The sequence below is a fragment of the Rhea pennata genome, chromosome 5 (assembly GCF_028389875.1).
Source record: "Rhea pennata isolate bPtePen1 chromosome 5, bPtePen1.pri, whole genome shotgun sequence".
Lineage (NCBI taxonomy): Eukaryota > Metazoa > Chordata > Aves > Rheiformes > Rheidae > Rhea > Rhea pennata.
The window spans coordinates 52591346-52609849 of NC_084667.1; the positions used below are offsets into that span (position 1 = coordinate 52591346).

Sequence of the window (18504 nt, forward strand, 5' to 3'; positions counted from 1 at the left end):
CCTAATGGAGAAAATCACTGCTTTAGAAGTCATAAGATTATGCAGAATGGCAGAAACAAAGAAAACATCCATCTCAAAGTTGCACATGTTTCTGCACTCTTCATCCTGAAGAATCCAGGTGCCTTGGAGTCCTTGATGGAGTTATCTACATCTGTGTATCCTAAGGATGAGGTAGGATGAAGCAAGACCAGAGCATGAACCCAGGCTCAGTGAGGAATGAAATTATCCAGGAGCGTTTTCTTGGATCCCACAGCTCTTCCAAGTGCTCTTACATTGACTAGTTACTGAAAAAAAGTACATAACAACCAATCCTCTGCACAGTGGCCTGGCTCTGCTAGGTGGGAAGCAGAGACTAGCCCCGCACATCAGTCTTGCTGCTCTTGGCTGTCTGCTGGGAAGCAGAGAACTCAAAGGAGCTCAGAGACTACGGCTGCCTCGTACTTCTTATCCACTTCCAACTACTAGTTGCCTGTTCACGACTTACGAGGTGGGCACCACAAATAAAATCTGCCAAAGATATTGAACACAGAAAGGGCCAGCCTATGCCAGTAAGTCCTACCAGGCTTACCTGTTTGGCTTTTGGAGTGGGTGGGGGAGAGGAGGAAGTTGCGGTTTTGGTAGAGTCATAGAATCATAGAATCAGTAAGGTTGGAAGGGACCTCTGGAGATCATCTAGTCCAAACCCCCTGCTCAGCAGGGTCACGTAGAGCACGTTAGACAGGGTTGCATCCAGGCGGGCCTTGAAGATCTCCAGAGAAGGAGACTCCACAACCTCTCTGGGCAACCTGTTCCAGTGCTCCGTCACTCTCCCAGGGAAGAAATTCCCCCTCACATTTAAGCGGAACTTCCTGTACTTCAATTTCTGCCCACTGCCTCTTGTCCTGTCACACGGGGCAACTGAAAAGAGTTTGTCCCCGTCCCCTGGACACCCTCCCTTCAGATACTTGCACACATTGATAAGATCCCCCCTCAGTCTTCTCTTCCCCAGGCTAAAGAGGCCCAGCTCTCGCAGCCGTTCCTCGTAGGGCAGATGCTCCAGCCCTCCGATCATCTTCGTAGCCCTGTGCTGGACTCTCCCCAGTAGCTCCATGTCGCTCTTGTACCGGAGAGCCCAGAACTGGACACAGTACTCGAGATGAGGCTTCCCCAGTGCTGAGTAGAGGGGCAGGATCACCTGTGCATTAGGTAGCTGTGCATTAGTTATTATGCAACCTGCGGCTGAGTTTTTTCAGTTGTTGATGTTTCCTCCCTCAAAAAAGATATCCAATCACACAGAACTAAAAACATGTTATCAGCTTATCATGTTCTTGAGGCAAGCAACTCCAGAGAAAGCAACAGTTCACATGCACCTTAGGCCTAAATTTTCTGTTAGGTAACTCCAGGCATTTCCTGATAGGACCAAGAACCTAGCAATAGTCTAAGCCATGAAAAACTCATGCTGCTGAGCCAGGCTCTTATTTCTTAACACTGTGTCTAAGCTAGCTGTACATCACGTGGGCAGTCTGTGCATGGGACTAGCTGATGTAGTATGAAGTACAAGGCTGTTGTGAAGCAAAGTACCATAGCATCATGCGCCACTCTTATTCTAGTGAGATCTGCCTCTTGGCCTCCTGAAGCGTAACAAGCAGAGCAAGAAATAGTAGAAAAAGAGAAAAATGCCCTCCGAATGCTAGCACATGCTACTTATTGGCTGCAAACAGGAAAAGAAAGATGCGTTAGTCTGTAAAAACGTATCAGAACATTAAATATGAAAGCCAGGCAACCCCCTCTCTTCACGAGAGTGGTCTGGATACTGGGGATGCGTTAGGTCTTTCCTTGCCTCTAACAAATTCTCTTTACTAGTACTTTGGATTCCTTCAAGCATCATTACTTTGAGTACGAGCACTGGTGGGCAACCCTGCCATCAGTTTTATTTGTGCAAGTTCAGACAGACTTAAGGTGGGGTGGGATGGTATCTTTCCTAAAAGTTGTCCGGATGTCCAGAGAGCAAAGCCACAAAGCCAGGCTTCCAGCAAGTTCTACAAACAAATGTTTGTAGTAGGAACACTGGACAACTTTGATATTCCAAGGAATAGCAGAAGCTAAACAACTATTTCTGAGTCCTATGACAGACCGAAAAAAGAAATCCTCTCCAGCATCTGGAAGTGGAGTATACAGCAAACATAAAAAATAAGGGAAGACATCACTGTGTTATAATGGGCAAAATAAGATTTTTTTCTGAGAAAATAAAGCCTTCTTTCAGGCTTTAATTAGACAGTGACACTGGTTAATCTGCCTAATGAAGTACCAACATCTTTAGCCAGATTTTCCCCACAAATTTGCACACCATTTCAGTAATACTGTTTATATCTCACCTTGAATCCCCCCAGCATGTGAGACACTAGCTAGGTTCTTCGGCTGTACATAAGCTAGCTTGAACGGAGGGACCACAAATGGTACCTCCTGACCATCCTGAGGCAGTTTAGAAAGCAGATAATCCTCTGAACAGCCAACTTGACGCCTCACTGACACTGAAGACAATGGAGGTTTCTCCACAATAGCTGGCCTGTTTGCGGCTACTGCTTCAGATTCCTGCACCATGGAAACTGCTAAAAATAAAGAGCAAGAGAAACAAGAGACTTCACATGTGCATTAAGTTTTGAACAATACTGTGAACAGATCTCTGTTGCTTAATAGGATCGGTGCTTGATACATTACTTACTGCTGCTAGTATTCAGTTTTACCTGCAGTCAAGACTAACACCTGGAAAAGATATTCATCCTCACGGTACCTGTACTGATTCAAACTCTTTGCTGCCCACACTAGTATTTAGAGCCACCTTGCTTTTAAATCTTTTTTTTTTTTTTTTTAAACCAGAGGTACATTGTTCATTTGTATCACAGAACAGTTGTGCAAATAACTAACATACCAAAAGAAAACCCTGACAGCAAATCCACAGGGAGGGGGAAAAAGAAAAAAAAAAAAAAAAAAAAGTTCTCTTTTTCCCTTTTAGAGTATTTGAAAAATATAGGTCCTTTACATGACCTTGGGTAAAAAAGTTGGCTTTTTTGGACAGCATTTCAGACTGCAAGGAGCAGACTTCAGAAAAGTGTTATTTTTCCGTTCCAGTTCCAATTCATAACACTAACAAGCATGTGTTCAATCTCCAAGTGGAGGTACAGAAAGAATTTTGGATGTTCTGAAAGAATGCGAGCTTATCGGGGGTGACATAGCAATTTTATTAATGGGAGTCTCATAATTAATGAAGCTGGAATAGCAGAATTCTTAGTCAATGTGATTGCTATGCTGGAACTCACGATCATTTTTTTCTTTTTCCACAGAGAAGCACCATTTACAGCAGTTCTTCAGATAGTCTTCTGCCATTGTTTCCGTGTTATAATTGAGAAGAAACCACAATCAAAGATCCAGCGCTGTTATCAATTCTGAAAAGCACAGTCAAACAAACTGCATTAAATGGAAGCGATTGAAATTAAAATGCAAAATTATTAACTATTTAATTCCACTGCTGCTTGTTGGACTCAGTCCCTCGGTCAATGAGTTACTGTTCACTTCAGCCATAGAAGAATCAGACCCATCAGATTTCTCTTACTGAGATAAATTATTTTTATGTAAAAATAATTTTTCTCCTTTCCCTGTCTAACACGCTCTAGGTGACCCTGCTTGAGCAGGGGGGTTGGACTAGATGATCTCCAGAGGTCCCTTCCTACCTTACTGATTCTATGATTTCCCTTAATCTTTCTTGTGTTTTTATAATATATGGCATCCCAATACTTTCAGTGATCCTCTCAAATAAATCCCTTCCTTTTAAGAACACTGAAACTCACCTTGTATTTGTATGTGCCACTGGGCTTTGGAGTTTACTCAGCTTTAGATTTGTTTTGATGTGCTCTTCCCAAGTTATTTGAAAGATGTGTTTCTTATTCCATTTCCCTTGCTCATGTTTTTCCTATTCTCTTTTATTCATGTAATGTTTTCACATACATATGCCTTTACATTTTTTACTCAATACACTCTGTATTTTACAAGTGAAAACACTCATTAGGAGCAATGCCAACATCACCTTCTTTGATGAACTACTGCTCTCTCATGCTGGCATACACATAAAATTGAGCAGCCGTTTTATTATATAATTGTCTATTTTACATCTAGGAAGAGAGAGCACCGACTTCCAGCAAAATAAGAGGAATTCAATCTTGTAAAGAATGAGAACAAGTCTGTAACAGCTGGTTGACATTAAAAGGACTTTATGAAAATACTAACTGGCCTGATTCAAATGTCTCTATTCATATGCTTATGTTTCCTTTTCCGAGGGACACACACAGCTGTGTTGCCTCCTGTCCAACATTTCAGCTAAGTCTAGTCCTTTTACATGTACCTAAAGTACACAAGGTTCTTTACAGAACATACCTAAGATATGACTCCCGCTCCATAGAGGTCATAAGAAGACACCAAACGGAACATGAAAATAAGCCGAAGGGACGGGAGAAACAACAAGTGGGAGAAAAGGAGATAACACATGGAGAAGATGACAGCTACACAAAAACAGACATTTGCTCAATTATCTCAATCACAGGAAACTGCCAAAAGTTCTTATGCTCCTGCATAGAAGCTGTTCACATCTGCGCTGTGGCAAGGCAAGCGTTTTGTTTGTACGTGTACTCAGGGACAGCTAGGGAACCACATGAATAATGTTAATGGAAATAACATTAATTGCCAAAGCATCAACCAAAAACTTGTCTTTCACTGTACTGCAAAATCAAAAATTTGATGGGTGCCAAGTGGAGACATTAAACTATGAACGCATCACCTAACTTGGAAAACTTTCTTTTCTTAACATTACATACTTCCACGGAGAGGGTGCATCTGAAAGGAAGGTAACAACAGATGTGGTGATTTACAAGCAATGACCAAGCACTGCATACGCTGCCTGACCCCCTCTTTCACACTCTGCAGTGCCTCAGCACTGCTGTTTGTATTTTAAGTTACGAATTTTGCAAGGTCACTGAAAGCACAAGGCTTCATTTAGAAGGCTTTGAATTAACTTGTCAACTTTAAAATGCAAGTGTAAGATATAACGAAGATCTATTACTGCAACTACATAACTGTTCCAGAAATATTCTTAATTACAAGCTGCCATAGAGTACCGATTAGAAGGAAGTTCTTAAAATGTATTCCCATTAGACCTACACCTATCAAACAGTTAAACTGGACCATTATCTTACTGCAACAAGGACTCAAAGAATTTTTCCCTTTTAATGCAAGTTCTCTGAAGAACTTTTGCTATTTTTACCACTATGTGACATTAGTCACTTCCTCTGATTTTGTACTACTCTTTGTGCTCAGTGGACCAAAATGAACAAAATGCAGTGACCTGAACATAAAAAAAAATTCATAAGTATACTGAACACTGGTACATGTTATTCTGAAATAGCAGAATGCTCTTCAGGGGATTGCAGTGTAGTCTATAACTAGGTAAAACAGGTGCTCAACATCCTACTTAAAAAGGGACACCATTACTCTACACACATTACTTTACCCAATCGCAAAATTGCTACGTGAATTTAAGTCCGATACAAGATTTGTACTGGAAAAATGACAGAGGTGATACCACCATCACCAACAGAACCCACATCTTTACAGAAGCGCAAAGAGATACAGAAGAGCTTCTCATGGGATTTCCCATGCTTCTATGACTCAAGCTTTCAGCACTGCTCCTCCCTCCAGGACACTCACCTTGCTGAACCACGCTAGAATTCAAAGTTTACTTTAAGGCTGCCATGCAGTGATTTTCCTTCCCAGTTGTTATCAGTACACAGCTGGAGTTAATATGCTTTCCTCTTGCTCATCGTGTTTAAACTGGGCTGTAACAGCTGTTTCATTTGCTCTAAGCTTTGCAACAATGATATCTAAGCCTTGGTGGCAGTTTGCTCAGGCAAAACAGTCTTTCATCTCAAAATGCCTAGGTTAAATTTATTCACTACTGCTGGTGGAGAAACAAAAACTTGAGTAACCGCCCAACTTCCCAGTTACGTAAACTGGGGGGAAAAAAATGCAGTTTTTCTGCATCAGAGAAAATTCAGTTCGTGGAAATAATTTATTTCCCTGGAATTGTTTAGCTGGAACTATTCCTGTGAGTGAGTAAAACGTAAATCATCTGTCACAAGCAGTTGCCTTTCCATCACTAGGTTGAGTGCCTTGCTTTGACAGATGGGCTACACACTGATACTGAGGATTTAGCAGTAAGGACGCAGTTCTACTTTTTAAACTTCTGCAACTTAAAAAAAAAAAAAAAAAAAAAAAAGAAGCCAGGTATTTTTACAGTAAGACCAACTATCCTGTGATATTCTTTGACCGTTAGTTTCTGTTTTCATTTAATGATGGAAGCATCCACACATTTCTTTCTACCTGTAGGCAAATATAGAAGCAATTTGTCACTGCCTATTGTACTGAAGAGTACATTATGATACTGCTATTTACATATTACTGTTTTACAGGCCTGGTAATATCACTAGCAAGGTAGTATCAGCAGCAAGTGGCAAAGTGTATGGACACATACTTTAGAGTTTCCCATTCACTTTGAGATTAAGTAAGATTTTACAAAAGAAAAATCCAAGAATGATGTTTTCGCTTGGTTTTGTGCTTAAAAACTTAAAAGTGTCAAAGTCAGTGGCGAGATTCGCACTTTCGTTCCTAAATGCATTACAAAAAATGACAGTATTTGTTGAGCGACAGATTACTTAAATACAGTCCTCCATCATGCTGCTTAGAGTATCCTGCTTTTTTCATGAAATCACAGGATGGATGCTCTAAGTCACATTTTAAAGTTCTGTTTACTTAATTAAACTATATACATATATATATTTGGGTTTAACTTCACAAGAGCAATCCCAGCAGTAAATTAGATGGCTTGGCACCCAGTTAAATTTATTCTACAATACCAATATTTTCTAAGTTACCTATGGTTAGCTATGCAACTTTCACTGCATGCAAAGTTTTGTCTTTACTGTGTGGGGCAGAGAGTAATTTAGTGAGCTCTGTTGTATATTCCTTTAGTTGAGGTGGGAGGAGTAAAAAAGAAATAAAAGGTCTCACAGAAGTACTCCATGATCTTGACAGAAGTTGACGCTTCTATCAAAGGTGAAACTTTGCCTATATGCATTGACTACACAAAAATCTTCAGTATTTTGGTTACTAGTTGTTAAACAGTCACATTTACACACCTGGGAATAAATTTACTGAATAAATTTGAAGTGGTATGGACATTTCTCATGCACACTACCAAATTTCAAAGAGGTACTGGAAATGCCATCCATGTTAACGAGTTAGGACTCCTAGATGACACCTCTAAGTTTTGGGCTAAGTTTTTACTAGGCATACGCACCATCAAAAACCATTTTGGAGATAACAGACTGGGAAAAGGATAGGAGTTAACCTCTCCCCAAGGGGAGAATTATTTCCAATTTTCAGACAAAAGACTGAGGCAGAGAAATCCAATCACTTGCACAGAAGACCTGTAGCAGAAGAGGGAACTGAGCCCAGATCTCATCACTCCTTCTTTCAAATTCTCTCTCTTTCTTGGTGTTCTTCACCAATTGCAGTCCTTGCTTTGCTCTTCCAGCATCAATACAGAATAGGATAACCAAATGTAACTCAGCAATAGTCCTTTGACGCTAATGCAGAAGGAAAGCCAATGTTATTAGAACATCATGGAAACAACATCAAAGAAGAAAGTTTAAAACCAACTACAAACACGCACAGAGTCCAGGGAATTAGTCTCACTACTATTTTAATGTATTTAGAGGGAGAACATAATTATCTTAATGACTTCCAGATTTCTCTGATAGACTTATTGAATGCGTGAAAGTCAGATAAACACAGTATCGAAGACTTTACTTCCAGATGCTTCAGAACGATTACAAGACTGAGATGTTTGGAGAAGAAAGCAAATATTTTCAACAACTCATTAAATAAAATGAACATGACAGAAAACGAACAAATGTAATACTAAATATTAAAAGCTGCATGCAGTCTCAATAGAAATGTCAGGTCTTTACTGCCTTACAACAAAAGGACGCATTTTGCAACAAACTGGTAGACTGCTGATGTATTTTACCACATTTAGTCACAGCACTGTTGCACAGGAGATGATCGAGTGACATATTTAAAACTACGTAGTAGAAACAAAGGTGAAACATCTGATCCCAAACTGGAAAAACTGGCTAAGCCAGATGTTTCAAAAAGCCACCAAAAATCAGGAGATTTATTTCCAGCCATAAATATTCCAGCCATAAACACATTCTCAGATCTGTGTTCCAGAAACACCACAGCAAAGTTTCTAGTAGTAGCCAGTTCTCACTAAGTAAGAGGTGTAAAAGAAAATACCCTGAAACAAGGATGATCAGTTCTTATTGAGCGTTTGGGACAGACCCTTCAATGATGTCTACAGCTCCACTAGTCCCAGTGGAGCCATGACAATTTGCCGCAGCTAAGGATCTGCCCCGCAGAAAGAGCCAGCACAGGCTTGTCAGCTCATGCCTCAGCCAAATGTCACTCTTCTGCTAGCTCTTTGCCTTTTGGAGGTTCAGTCCCAGGAGACACAGTCCATTCCAACCATGCGAGTCTTTCAAAGAGCACCACAATAACGTGACAGGTTTCCAAAAGCCCAGCACAAGCTGCTTTTGCTGCAGGTCGGAGGGAGTGCCTTCAGGAACACAGGTGCTGCAAGAGAGGAAACTTCCACAGCCAGCTGTGTAGCACTTTGGTTTCTTGGGGAGAGCATCTAGGAGTTGTTCGCTGGTCTGACAAGCGCTCTTCATCTGAGGAGGGATGGCTCATGATTACTGCATCCAGAAACCAGTGAACGCCACTAAAATAGGTTCAATGATTCTGAGAGAGTTGCCTGCAGGTACTTTGCTGCTGTATCAGCACGGACAGTGTGCACACACACACGCGCGTGCACACAGGCAATGACATGCACGGACATATGGTTGCCAGAGACCTAATGTATGCAATTTACAAGTCCTGGGTTTTGTCAGTTTAGGCAAGACTAACTAATTTATAACATCCACAGGGGACAGAGAGGCTTTGAAGGACACATGCATAAAGACTTTCATATGAGAGACATCTGACAGACGATTCAGGAGAAACGTAATGAGGACATGGAAAACTCGCACAATGCAGCAAATAAATGCAGAAAAAAATGTAATTACACATTTAAAACAAACAGACTGTGCATCAGTAACCTAATTTAGATGATGTGGATTCTACAAAGGTCTGTGACACAGCCTTCCTAGGGCAAAGAGCCTAGCAGCTTTCTGTAAATAGTTTCACAATCAAATCTGGTAACAGAAATAGATAGTTAAAAGTTGCTAGGACAAGTGTCATGCTCCATGATGCAAGCAAACCACTAACTGTCCTGGCACAGGAAGAATCTTCCCACTTTGGCAAATTACGGCTTAACAACCCACGGGCAAGGGGAAGCTTTATGCCCTCCTCTAGCTGTTCTCAGAAACAAGATAGAGAATTAAACGGACCATGGGTCAGAGTTAGCATCGTCCTTTCCTGCAAACTCCTCTCATTTAGTTACAGTTCTCTAAAATAGAAGCTTACTTTTCAAGACCAGGAGGACAACTCTGTTCCCCTGTTCTGACCTCCTAAATTACTAATACTTCTTTCAGCTACCCTGGCATTACAACATAGCAGCTTAAGTAGGAAGACACTCAATTTTTATATAAAGACCAGAGAAGCAGAGAACCTACCTCAACTATTTCATACAATATTCTAATAACTAATTTTCTTCACTGTTAGTATCTTAGCTCTATTTCCATTTCAATAGATAGACTCAGATCTGTATTGTATTTCTCAAAACATCAGCCCCCTTTTCCAATAGCTCTTTTTCAAGCTGATACTACAACTGCACTATGCACCTCAGGATCAACCATTACACAGGGTAAGATGGGAATGTATTTAATTAAAGTTTGCAAGAGCAAGATTGCTCTCATTCCCACAGCGCTGTACTGAGATCCCAAATTCTGCTTCTGGTCCACCATTGCCTTTATTTTCCCAATAGGCCTATAAGCAAGTGGAGATGAGATGGAGGATTTGAAACTACAAAGAACGTCTGCCCAGGCCCTCTGATGACTGCTGTAGCGTTCAGGTAGGATACTATTTGCTGTTTTGTCTCCTAGAGATAACAGCTGCACATAAAGCTTAAATCATTTGTAATCAGCAAGAGCACTCAGTGCTTTACCACTAGCAGGCAGGATGCAACTGTGGTACAAAAACATTACTTGTTCCACCCCCCCCCACCACCACCAACTGTAGCAGGCTTCTCCTGAGGCAGAGCACTCAGCTCAGAAGTCAGTTCTTAGCTGAGCTATTGTCATAACAGAAAAAGAAGGCTTTACTACAATCCCATAAGTCGATTTGCATGTTCTTGTGCATAGAAAGTTTAGATGCAAGTGACCCGCTGCAGAAGCTCTGCCTCAACAGCAACTGGGAAGGACTATGCCCTGTCCCACTGCACCTCTCCCTTCTCCCTCCACATTCTCTACCCTAATGAAGATGATATAATACGTGTTTCCCTTCACAGAGGCCTTGAACTGAACCCTGCAGGAAAGGCACTTGTGCAATCTAGCCACAGTCTCCTTCAGCTCAGCAGCTGCTTCTTCCCAGGGCTCCAAACTGGAAGAGGCCCAAAATCCTTCAGCGCATCTGCGTACATAGTCCAGAAACAGACCACCAAACTGAGAGTAAGTCACGAAGCAGCACTAGTTGCTATTGCCTACTTCCCTGAAGAAAAATAAAGCTGAGCAGGTGTGTGTTTGAGCTATTACGCTACAGGAACAACTTCCTTTGCTTTTCAGGCACCCCTTGGAGAAGGGGAATAAGCTCTGGCAAGAGCACACGATCAGAAGTCGTTCTTCTGACACATCCCCCAGTGACATCCTGACTCTTACTTAGCATTACAGTCTTGCACCTGCATCCCTTAAATGCAGACTTAATCCAAGTCTGCCCTAGTATGCAGAAGATTAATAATATCATTTACAAGGGCCAAAAGCACAATTTTCATAAATCTGAGCCAATTTTCCTCATGCAAGATTTATGTTTGAATTAAGAAGAGAACATTATAAATCTATCCCATGATAAAGCTAAAAACCTGGAATTTTTATATACTGAATCCCCTATGCTCTGGGCTGTAATAGTTGATAGAGATAGTATTTCTTCCTAATGCTGCATTAGGCAAGTAACCAATTCATCCAATTACTGTACTGACATCACTGTTCCTGTGAACTGTAGATAAATTTACTGACTTGGACAAGGATGTACAATATAGTATGTATTGGGGCAGTAAATATAAATGAATAAATCCATTATGTTGGACTGCAATTCATTATGTTGGACTGTTTGCACTCAGATGGAAAACAGCAAAAAAGGAGTTGAAGTCAGGACACCAGAAAAGAAAACTTAGAGACTGAAATCTCTGTAAGAAGAGCTTGGCTTTTGATGAGCACATGGAAAGAATTCAACACAACATAAGTTCTTCGCTCTAAGCAGATTAGGAAAAATCATGACAATCACTGACGATTACTTTATAATCTAACTGAACTGTTAAGACCTTCCTTTTTATATATATTGGGTCAGTTTTTAATCCATTTTTTTTTCTTTTCTTGTGGTAATGCCAGGAGAGAACAAAAACAGAACTGTCTCTCTATACCCTGATACCTAAAAGAACTAGAGTCATCCGGATGCATTTTTCAACTGGACAGCCAAAAAGAAGGTATTTTAAGGAAGAGCATCTGCCTATGCACTTGGGTTCCTTAACATGGCTAAAAGCATCCCGCTTTGAGAAGATGCCCCCCCCCAAACCAACTCAGTGCAACACTGAAACAAAGCACTGAGCAGGATCCACAACTCCTCAGCTGTCTGCCGTGACCGCAAAGCCACACAGAAAACACATGGACACACGTAATATCCAGACAGATAATGAAAAATAGCTCATCCTGTGTACTGTAAAAAATCCGAACAAAAAGAAAACCCAAACAGCTCTGCATAGGAAAATACCATTTCATCAACATTAATACTATTTTGAAAGAACTCTGTTGACTTATAAAAATCAAGATAGAATATAATTTTGTATATACACTCACACACACAGATCTAACATTTTGTTTTAGACAAAGTCTTTTTTTATGATCAATAATTATTTGCAAAATTATATTCCATGATCCTGATTCTGGATTAAAAACAAACAAATAAGCAAACCTTTAAATTATGGAGTTTCCATAGGAACAAGATTCCTTTTTCAGCAGTTCTGCTCCTAATCGTCACATGCCACAATCAGTTACAACATTTTGGAAGGAGGAAAGAATTACACATACCATATAGATCAAGGACGAAAGAAGTATGGCTGAGATTAAGAAAAGACACAGGTGACTCCAGTACCTCTCACGTATGAAAACAGATTAAATGAATCACTTGAGAATAGGAAATGGGACAGACCTCAATTAATTCATATCCAAAACAGATTGGGAATATGGCTCTACAGGACACATACTAAGTTCAGAAAGTTGCTGGAACACACATTAGAATAAAATCCAGGAGGATACTGTCTTTATATGTTTTTTACGGTTTTTTTTCTTTAAATTCACCCAGACCAGAGGCCCTCCTTAACAGCCCCAGCATGCTTTTCAGAGACATGAGCTGGCTGGAGTAGTTGGCAGCTACCCAAGTTTGTAGGTAAGTGATAACCAGAGAGCACATAAAAGAGGTATTTTAAAGTAATTTTATGTAGACAGTGGAGGAACCCAGAAGAAATCAGAACCAATCAGAACCATGCCAATTTTACGGGAGCATTTAGCACCCCAATTACTATTGGCCAAATGCTGGTACAACTATGTGGCAAGGCGATAGGACTCTGCTCAGCTCTGAGAGCACAGAGGTCTGGAGAGAAGCTGGCAGCACAAAATCATCATTCCCTTTTTTTTCCCTCTTCCTTCCTTCCCCTGCAAGACAGATTTGCTGAAAGAAGTCAACATCCATCTACATCATGAATACACTTTATTTTCTTTCTTTTTCTTTTTAATCTTGTTGAGTTTAAAAAAAAAAACGCTCTACACTAGATTTTGACCTATGATTTCACACACTGGTGAAAGTGGATCTGGAGTAAACATACCACTGAACTGAATGAAAGCCAGAATGATTCACAGAGATGTTCTGGGTTTAATCAAGGTTTAGTCAAGGAAGATTTATTACTTACTCCAGTCAGTGCTGAGCAGACAGACAACTTGAACTGAAGATTACAAAAGAGTTCTCAACCTGAGAGGCAGATGCAGACAATTGCCTTTTCCAAAGATAAAAATAAGGAAAAGAAAAAATACCTAGAAGGTTTTGAGTTTTGCTCTACTGTGAAATGAAACCAGATTTTGAAGTCTGCAGAATGTGGTGTTGTGTCTTACAAGCTCTAAACAAAACACTATGACCTTCCCATATTTAAGAATCTCTCAGAAATAGGAAGCACTATTTCTTTCTGTACCAGCTGGTCACTAACCACAGAAGCTCTGCCAGCTCAACCACGTTTAAACCTAGTTCTGACTAACCCTCATCTCTACAGTACGGCAAGCCACCTTGCCCAGGATGGGGTACATTACACAGGTCAAATGCAGGTTTCAGACTCCAAAACATGGATGCCAAATTAATGTAAGTGCCTAATAGGTTTTTAGGCCACTAGGGCATGGTTTCTGTGGATTGCTTTCTTGGACTTCATTGCAGTTTTAATTGCCAAAGCAGCCTCTCCAGAACTTGCTCTTAGGGTCAGACCCAAAGCTCACTGCAGCATCCAGAAAAACCCTAAAACACCAAGGGCCTAAGTTTGGGGCCTAATTATCTGTTCCCTCCAGTGTAAGTGTAACTATTAGATCACTGGAAAACAAAACTTCATAACAAAGTCACCAGGGTACAATTTACAGGAAAGATAAGCATCAAATTTCTGGCATAATTTTTTTTTCTTTGGCAATGAATTAATCTAAACTTCAGTTGTGATGACAAGCAAATAAACATTCATACTAAGGTTAAGAGAAGTGTCTTCACTGATTCTGCATGGTTTGATGTATTAATGAGACTAAGAGATACGATGCACCACAGATGAGTTCAAATCAAACCCAGGATTTCAATCTCTTCCCAGGTGAGGCTTCTCTGAAGATTCATTCCAGCCACCAAAAGCAATCAGCAGCATTTTTTTTCTCTGCGTAATCAGTTTTTCTGAGGAGACTGAATAGTATTACTAACCAGCATGGCAATATAGCATAACTCAAATTCAGTCCGTTCTTTCTAAAATCAAAATCAGCTTTGCCTTTCACTTTAAAATGAAGATATCTTAAGTTTGTCGCTGACAGAGTTTGGGTGTTGCCTTGCTTAGATTAGAGAGATAATATTTACCAGATTTAAGGTATCTCAGGAGATTTAGAGTAAACAGAGTAATTCTATTACAAAACTAAATAAAAGCCCAAAGAGGAGAACAACAGGTTTGGCTACACATCATGCAAAAATCACCCAATGAAGCAAATTGGCAACAGTTTCATCAAATAAACAACTCCACCAAAGTCAAAGGGTTCTTCCAGTCTAAATCAAAGGGGGTGAGATTCACAGAAAGGATTAGTAGGTCCAAGTCAGCCGAAACCTGGCTTCCTAGTGGAATTTGCCCTTCTAGTTCAGGCAGGCTGGCTCCATGCACGCCCGTGGGAAGAGCGGGCGGACAGCTGCTCAAAGGGGTGGCTGCTGCCAGAAGGGGCAGTTCCGCTCTCCCGTGCCAACAGCCGTTCACTGTGGATCTAGCAATCACACAGCTGCACAAGGAGCTGGCTCAGCTCATTGATTAGATGGAAAAATAAACTACTAAAATAAATGTTAAAAAAAAAAAAAGTATTTTGCAACTCCCAACTGCCGCTGTGGTCGGCTACACAAGGGTGAGGCAGGAATGTGCAGTTGGCGAAAGCGGGGAGCCAGAGCAGGACTGCCCTTTCCAGAGGCATCCCCCAGAGTAACCTAAACCTGAGTCTTCAATGTCTCATCTCAGGATTAACAAAGGCTGAGCAAAAAGCAAATCAGCCAGGAGGAAACACAAGGGACGGAACAAAGAAGCGAGACTGAGTCTAATGATTAGGACAATATCAAAGAAGAGACCAGATTTTCAGTTTTTTCCCAACGTAACATATGAATAGCCTATACACATATGACCAACTGAACAACACTGCCTACACCAGACACTTTCCATAGCATAGCAAGAAAAGAGGATTTAATCACCTGGGGATCACGTCAATCCATCACCTGAATTAAGTGCAGGTAAGGGCAGTGGCACTGACAGGACGTCCATGGATCCAACATGTTCTCTGCATGCAGTGTTTTTAGTAGGTGTGATTTTCATATGTGTTTGCAAGAATCGAGTAACACTTTAATAATAAATATTTTTTTCTTGTAATGCAATATGGTTTAACCACGTGTCCTGCAAATACGTGTTTTAATATTTAATGTACATCTGAAAAAGGGACCAGAAATCAAGCTTGCCCACTCCTGGATTCCTGCCCTAACCACTGAATTAAGATCACAGCTCACCTAATGAATATTTCCGTACTGAAAGTAAAGTGAAACAGTTTCAAAAGTAAGGAGTCAGTGACCACCAGCCCAGAACAACATGCAGGTTTATGGCTATAGCACTCTCTTGAGAAACCAGGACCGTTCAGGCACCCAGCTGATCAGCATGGCACTCTGAGGGTTTTACTGGAAAAAAACGAAGACAGTACAGAATAGAGACAAAGCTGGCATTTGGAGGCTCTAGCTTTGAGGAGCTGATGCCTACAGGGGCATTCAGATGCCCAAGTTCTAACCCTGGCTACTTCATTGAGGTCCAGTCCTCTTTGCAGATAACTATAACCACCCTGACTGGAAGTGTAAATTAAAGGAATGCCCACAGTATTTTTTCAATCCTAACTAGTGAAGTGCATCACATGAAGCATGGAGCATATTTCCACATTGAAGGGGAATTACAAGATCAGTTTAATTAAAGCTGATCTTTATTTTAGATTTTTTTTTTAATGACCAGAAAGATCTGAACCATCTAGGAATCCAACAGTAAGCATTAAAAAGGTACCGGCTAGCTCAGAAGAAGACGGTTTGAAACTGCTTATAATCACAACTGCTACTTTGACTTTAACAGTCCCCTTGGATACAGCAAGTTATAACTTCAGCAAATATAATGTATTTTCCAATACCAATTTCACCTAGTAACGAAGGGAGACACTAGCTAACCATATTCACAACTTCTGCTTCAGTTCTGGCTAAACCGTATCGCTGTCTACCTGAAGTGTTCGTTCAAATGGCAATTCAGTTATTTGTGTTATTTCTTCTCTGGTATCATAGTGCCTAGATGTTAATTTACACAGACTATTTTGATTTTACAAGAACATTTTCTTACAGAAATACCAGTCTGAGACTATTTTAAATACAACTTAATCTTGGACATAATTTCTGCGATGATACAATTTTGCAATAGTTGAATATAACAACTATGTTCTACCTGCCTCCATTTCAAGCACAGCTCCCAGCCAAATCCTGGAAGCGCACAGTCCAGCTACCACTACTGCAGCCATAAAGAAACAAACGCCCAGACGCTGACGGGGAAGACCAAAAACCTCACCGACTTGGCAGAGTGACGGCCAGCACCACTTACTCCACCAGCTACCAGGGCTGCCTTACGCAGGCCTCCGCTCGAGGACGCCCGGGCGGCGGCGGCGGGACCCTCGGCCGCCTCACGCGGCGCCGCAGCCCCGACAGGGCAGCGCTGCGCGCCGCTTCGCTCCCGCCAGGAGCCCGCGGGGCGGCACCAGCGCGGCAGCCGCCGCCGCCTCCCTCCGGGAGCCTCGAGGGGTCCCGGCGAGCCGCCGCTCGCCCCGCGGCGCCTCACTTACCCGCCTGCCGCTCGGGAAACCTCTGCCCGGCTCCCGGCTGGGCGGGCGGGCAGCGCGGCCCCGGCCCCGGCCCGCCGCCGCACGGCCCCATGCGAGCGCGGCGGCGCGGAGCGGAGCGGCCGCCGCCCCGCCCGGCGCCCGCCCGGCCCCGCCAGCGCCTCACCTGCGCCGGCCCCGCGGGCTGCCCGGTGCCTGGCCGCGGGCCGCCGCGCCTCCGCCGCCTCCTCGCTCCCTGCCGCCCGGCCCGGCCCGGCCCGGCCCGGCCCGGCCCGGCCCCGGCCCCGCGGCCCTGCCCCCGCCGCGGCGCCTCTCGGCCGCCCCGCGGGAGCTTCCCGGCCGCGGCGCGGCTTTGCCCCCGAGAGCTGCCTGCGGCTTTGCTTGGCCGCTCGCTGGACCCTCACCCCGCCGCAGCCGGCGCCCAGGCTGCTCCTCGCTTCCGCAGAAGCAAGAGCGGGCCTGTGTTCTAGGGGGAAAAGTGATTTATTAACGTGTCCAGTGTCACGGCAAGCAGCCTTTCCACCGGGCATATCGAGCCCCACTAGGCTAGGCTTTGCTTGGGCACAAGCCCCGGCCGCAGGCTGCGGGGGCTGCAGGGTAAGCTGCAGCTCACACACAGCAAACAGGTTCAGAAATTTCCCCAGGAAGTTCGAGTTCAGAAATTTCCCTCCAGGAAGTGCAGGATTTGGGAGACTCCAAGCTGTTTTATCCAGCTCTTTACCCTCCTGCTGCTTCTCACAAGGACCAGTACCAGGAGTGCTGAAACACCCTGGCTGGGGGGAGGCAAGCAGGAAGCGGGGCTGCATTTCTGGGAAAAAGTGAGCGTTTCCTCAAGGAACTTCTGTGTTTCCCCAAAGAGCTTCAAAAACTCAGATCCGTGGCTGAAGTTTTGCATGCTCGCCCTAACTGCTCTTGAAGGCCAGCCTTCCGGGGATTCCCCACCCACCAGGAACATAGCTTTTCTACGATGATATTTTCTCTTTTAAATTTAATAGCACCATGGACCTGATGCTAACTAAGAATTTCATGCCTGTCATCATGTGCTGTAACACAGCTACTTCAAGCTCCAGAGCCGCTGTAAGGATAGAGCCTTTGCCAAAAGCACAGACTCGCGTTTGGACTGACAAAGAATCCGTGTTAACAGTTCAGAGCCAATAGCACAGTATTGGGATACCATGTAGTGGAGTAGCTCTGATTCCTACTAATGGGGCTCATGTGATTTTATATACGCTCACTATTTTAAAGAAATAAAAGTAATCTGATATGCTTCCAAAATTATCTGAGCTCTTTTGAAGTGTACATTAAGCACACATTTCAAGGCATCTCTTTATGTGATTGAGCAGCTTTATTTTCACTGTTCATAAAAGCGTGTTTAACTACTGATACAGTTCCTGTATGCAGCTTGTTGCTATCAGGTTATGTGAGCATCAGTTTGCACTCGGGTTTTTCAAGCCCTTCAGTGATTTCCAGTTTTGCTGAAGTAGCTCTGCAGCCGCTGGAGTCAGTAGTGTGGTAATAGCCAACCTTCAGGCATGCAGGTCATGTC

At 42.7% G+C, this 18504-nt stretch overlaps 1 protein-coding gene across 5 annotated transcripts in view; it reads right to left on the reverse strand.

The window, feature by feature from the left end:
• The window catches only part of TC2N (tandem C2 domains, nuclear), a 32471-nt gene extending 15279 nt beyond the window's left edge, over positions 1–17192 (reverse strand). Inside the window, exons 1-3 of one of the 5 annotated variants that reach the window (XM_062576541.1) lie at positions 17125–17192; positions 3297–3422; positions 2355–2585 (exon numbers count right to left, since the gene is read on the reverse strand). In XM_062576541.1, coding sequence (XP_062432525.1) covers positions 2355–2585; positions 3297–3363 — 298 coding nt within the window. In that variant the 5' untranslated portion in view covers positions 3364–3422; positions 17125–17192. Of the gene's footprint in view, positions 1–2354; positions 2589–3296; positions 3423–5733; positions 5807–16690; positions 16745–16961; positions 17040–17124 lie in introns of those variants that run through there. The other 4 variants (XM_062576537.1, XM_062576538.1, XM_062576540.1 and 1 more) reach the window with 4 other exon arrangements.
• Between the last annotated feature and the right edge of the window lie 1312 nt (positions 17193–18504).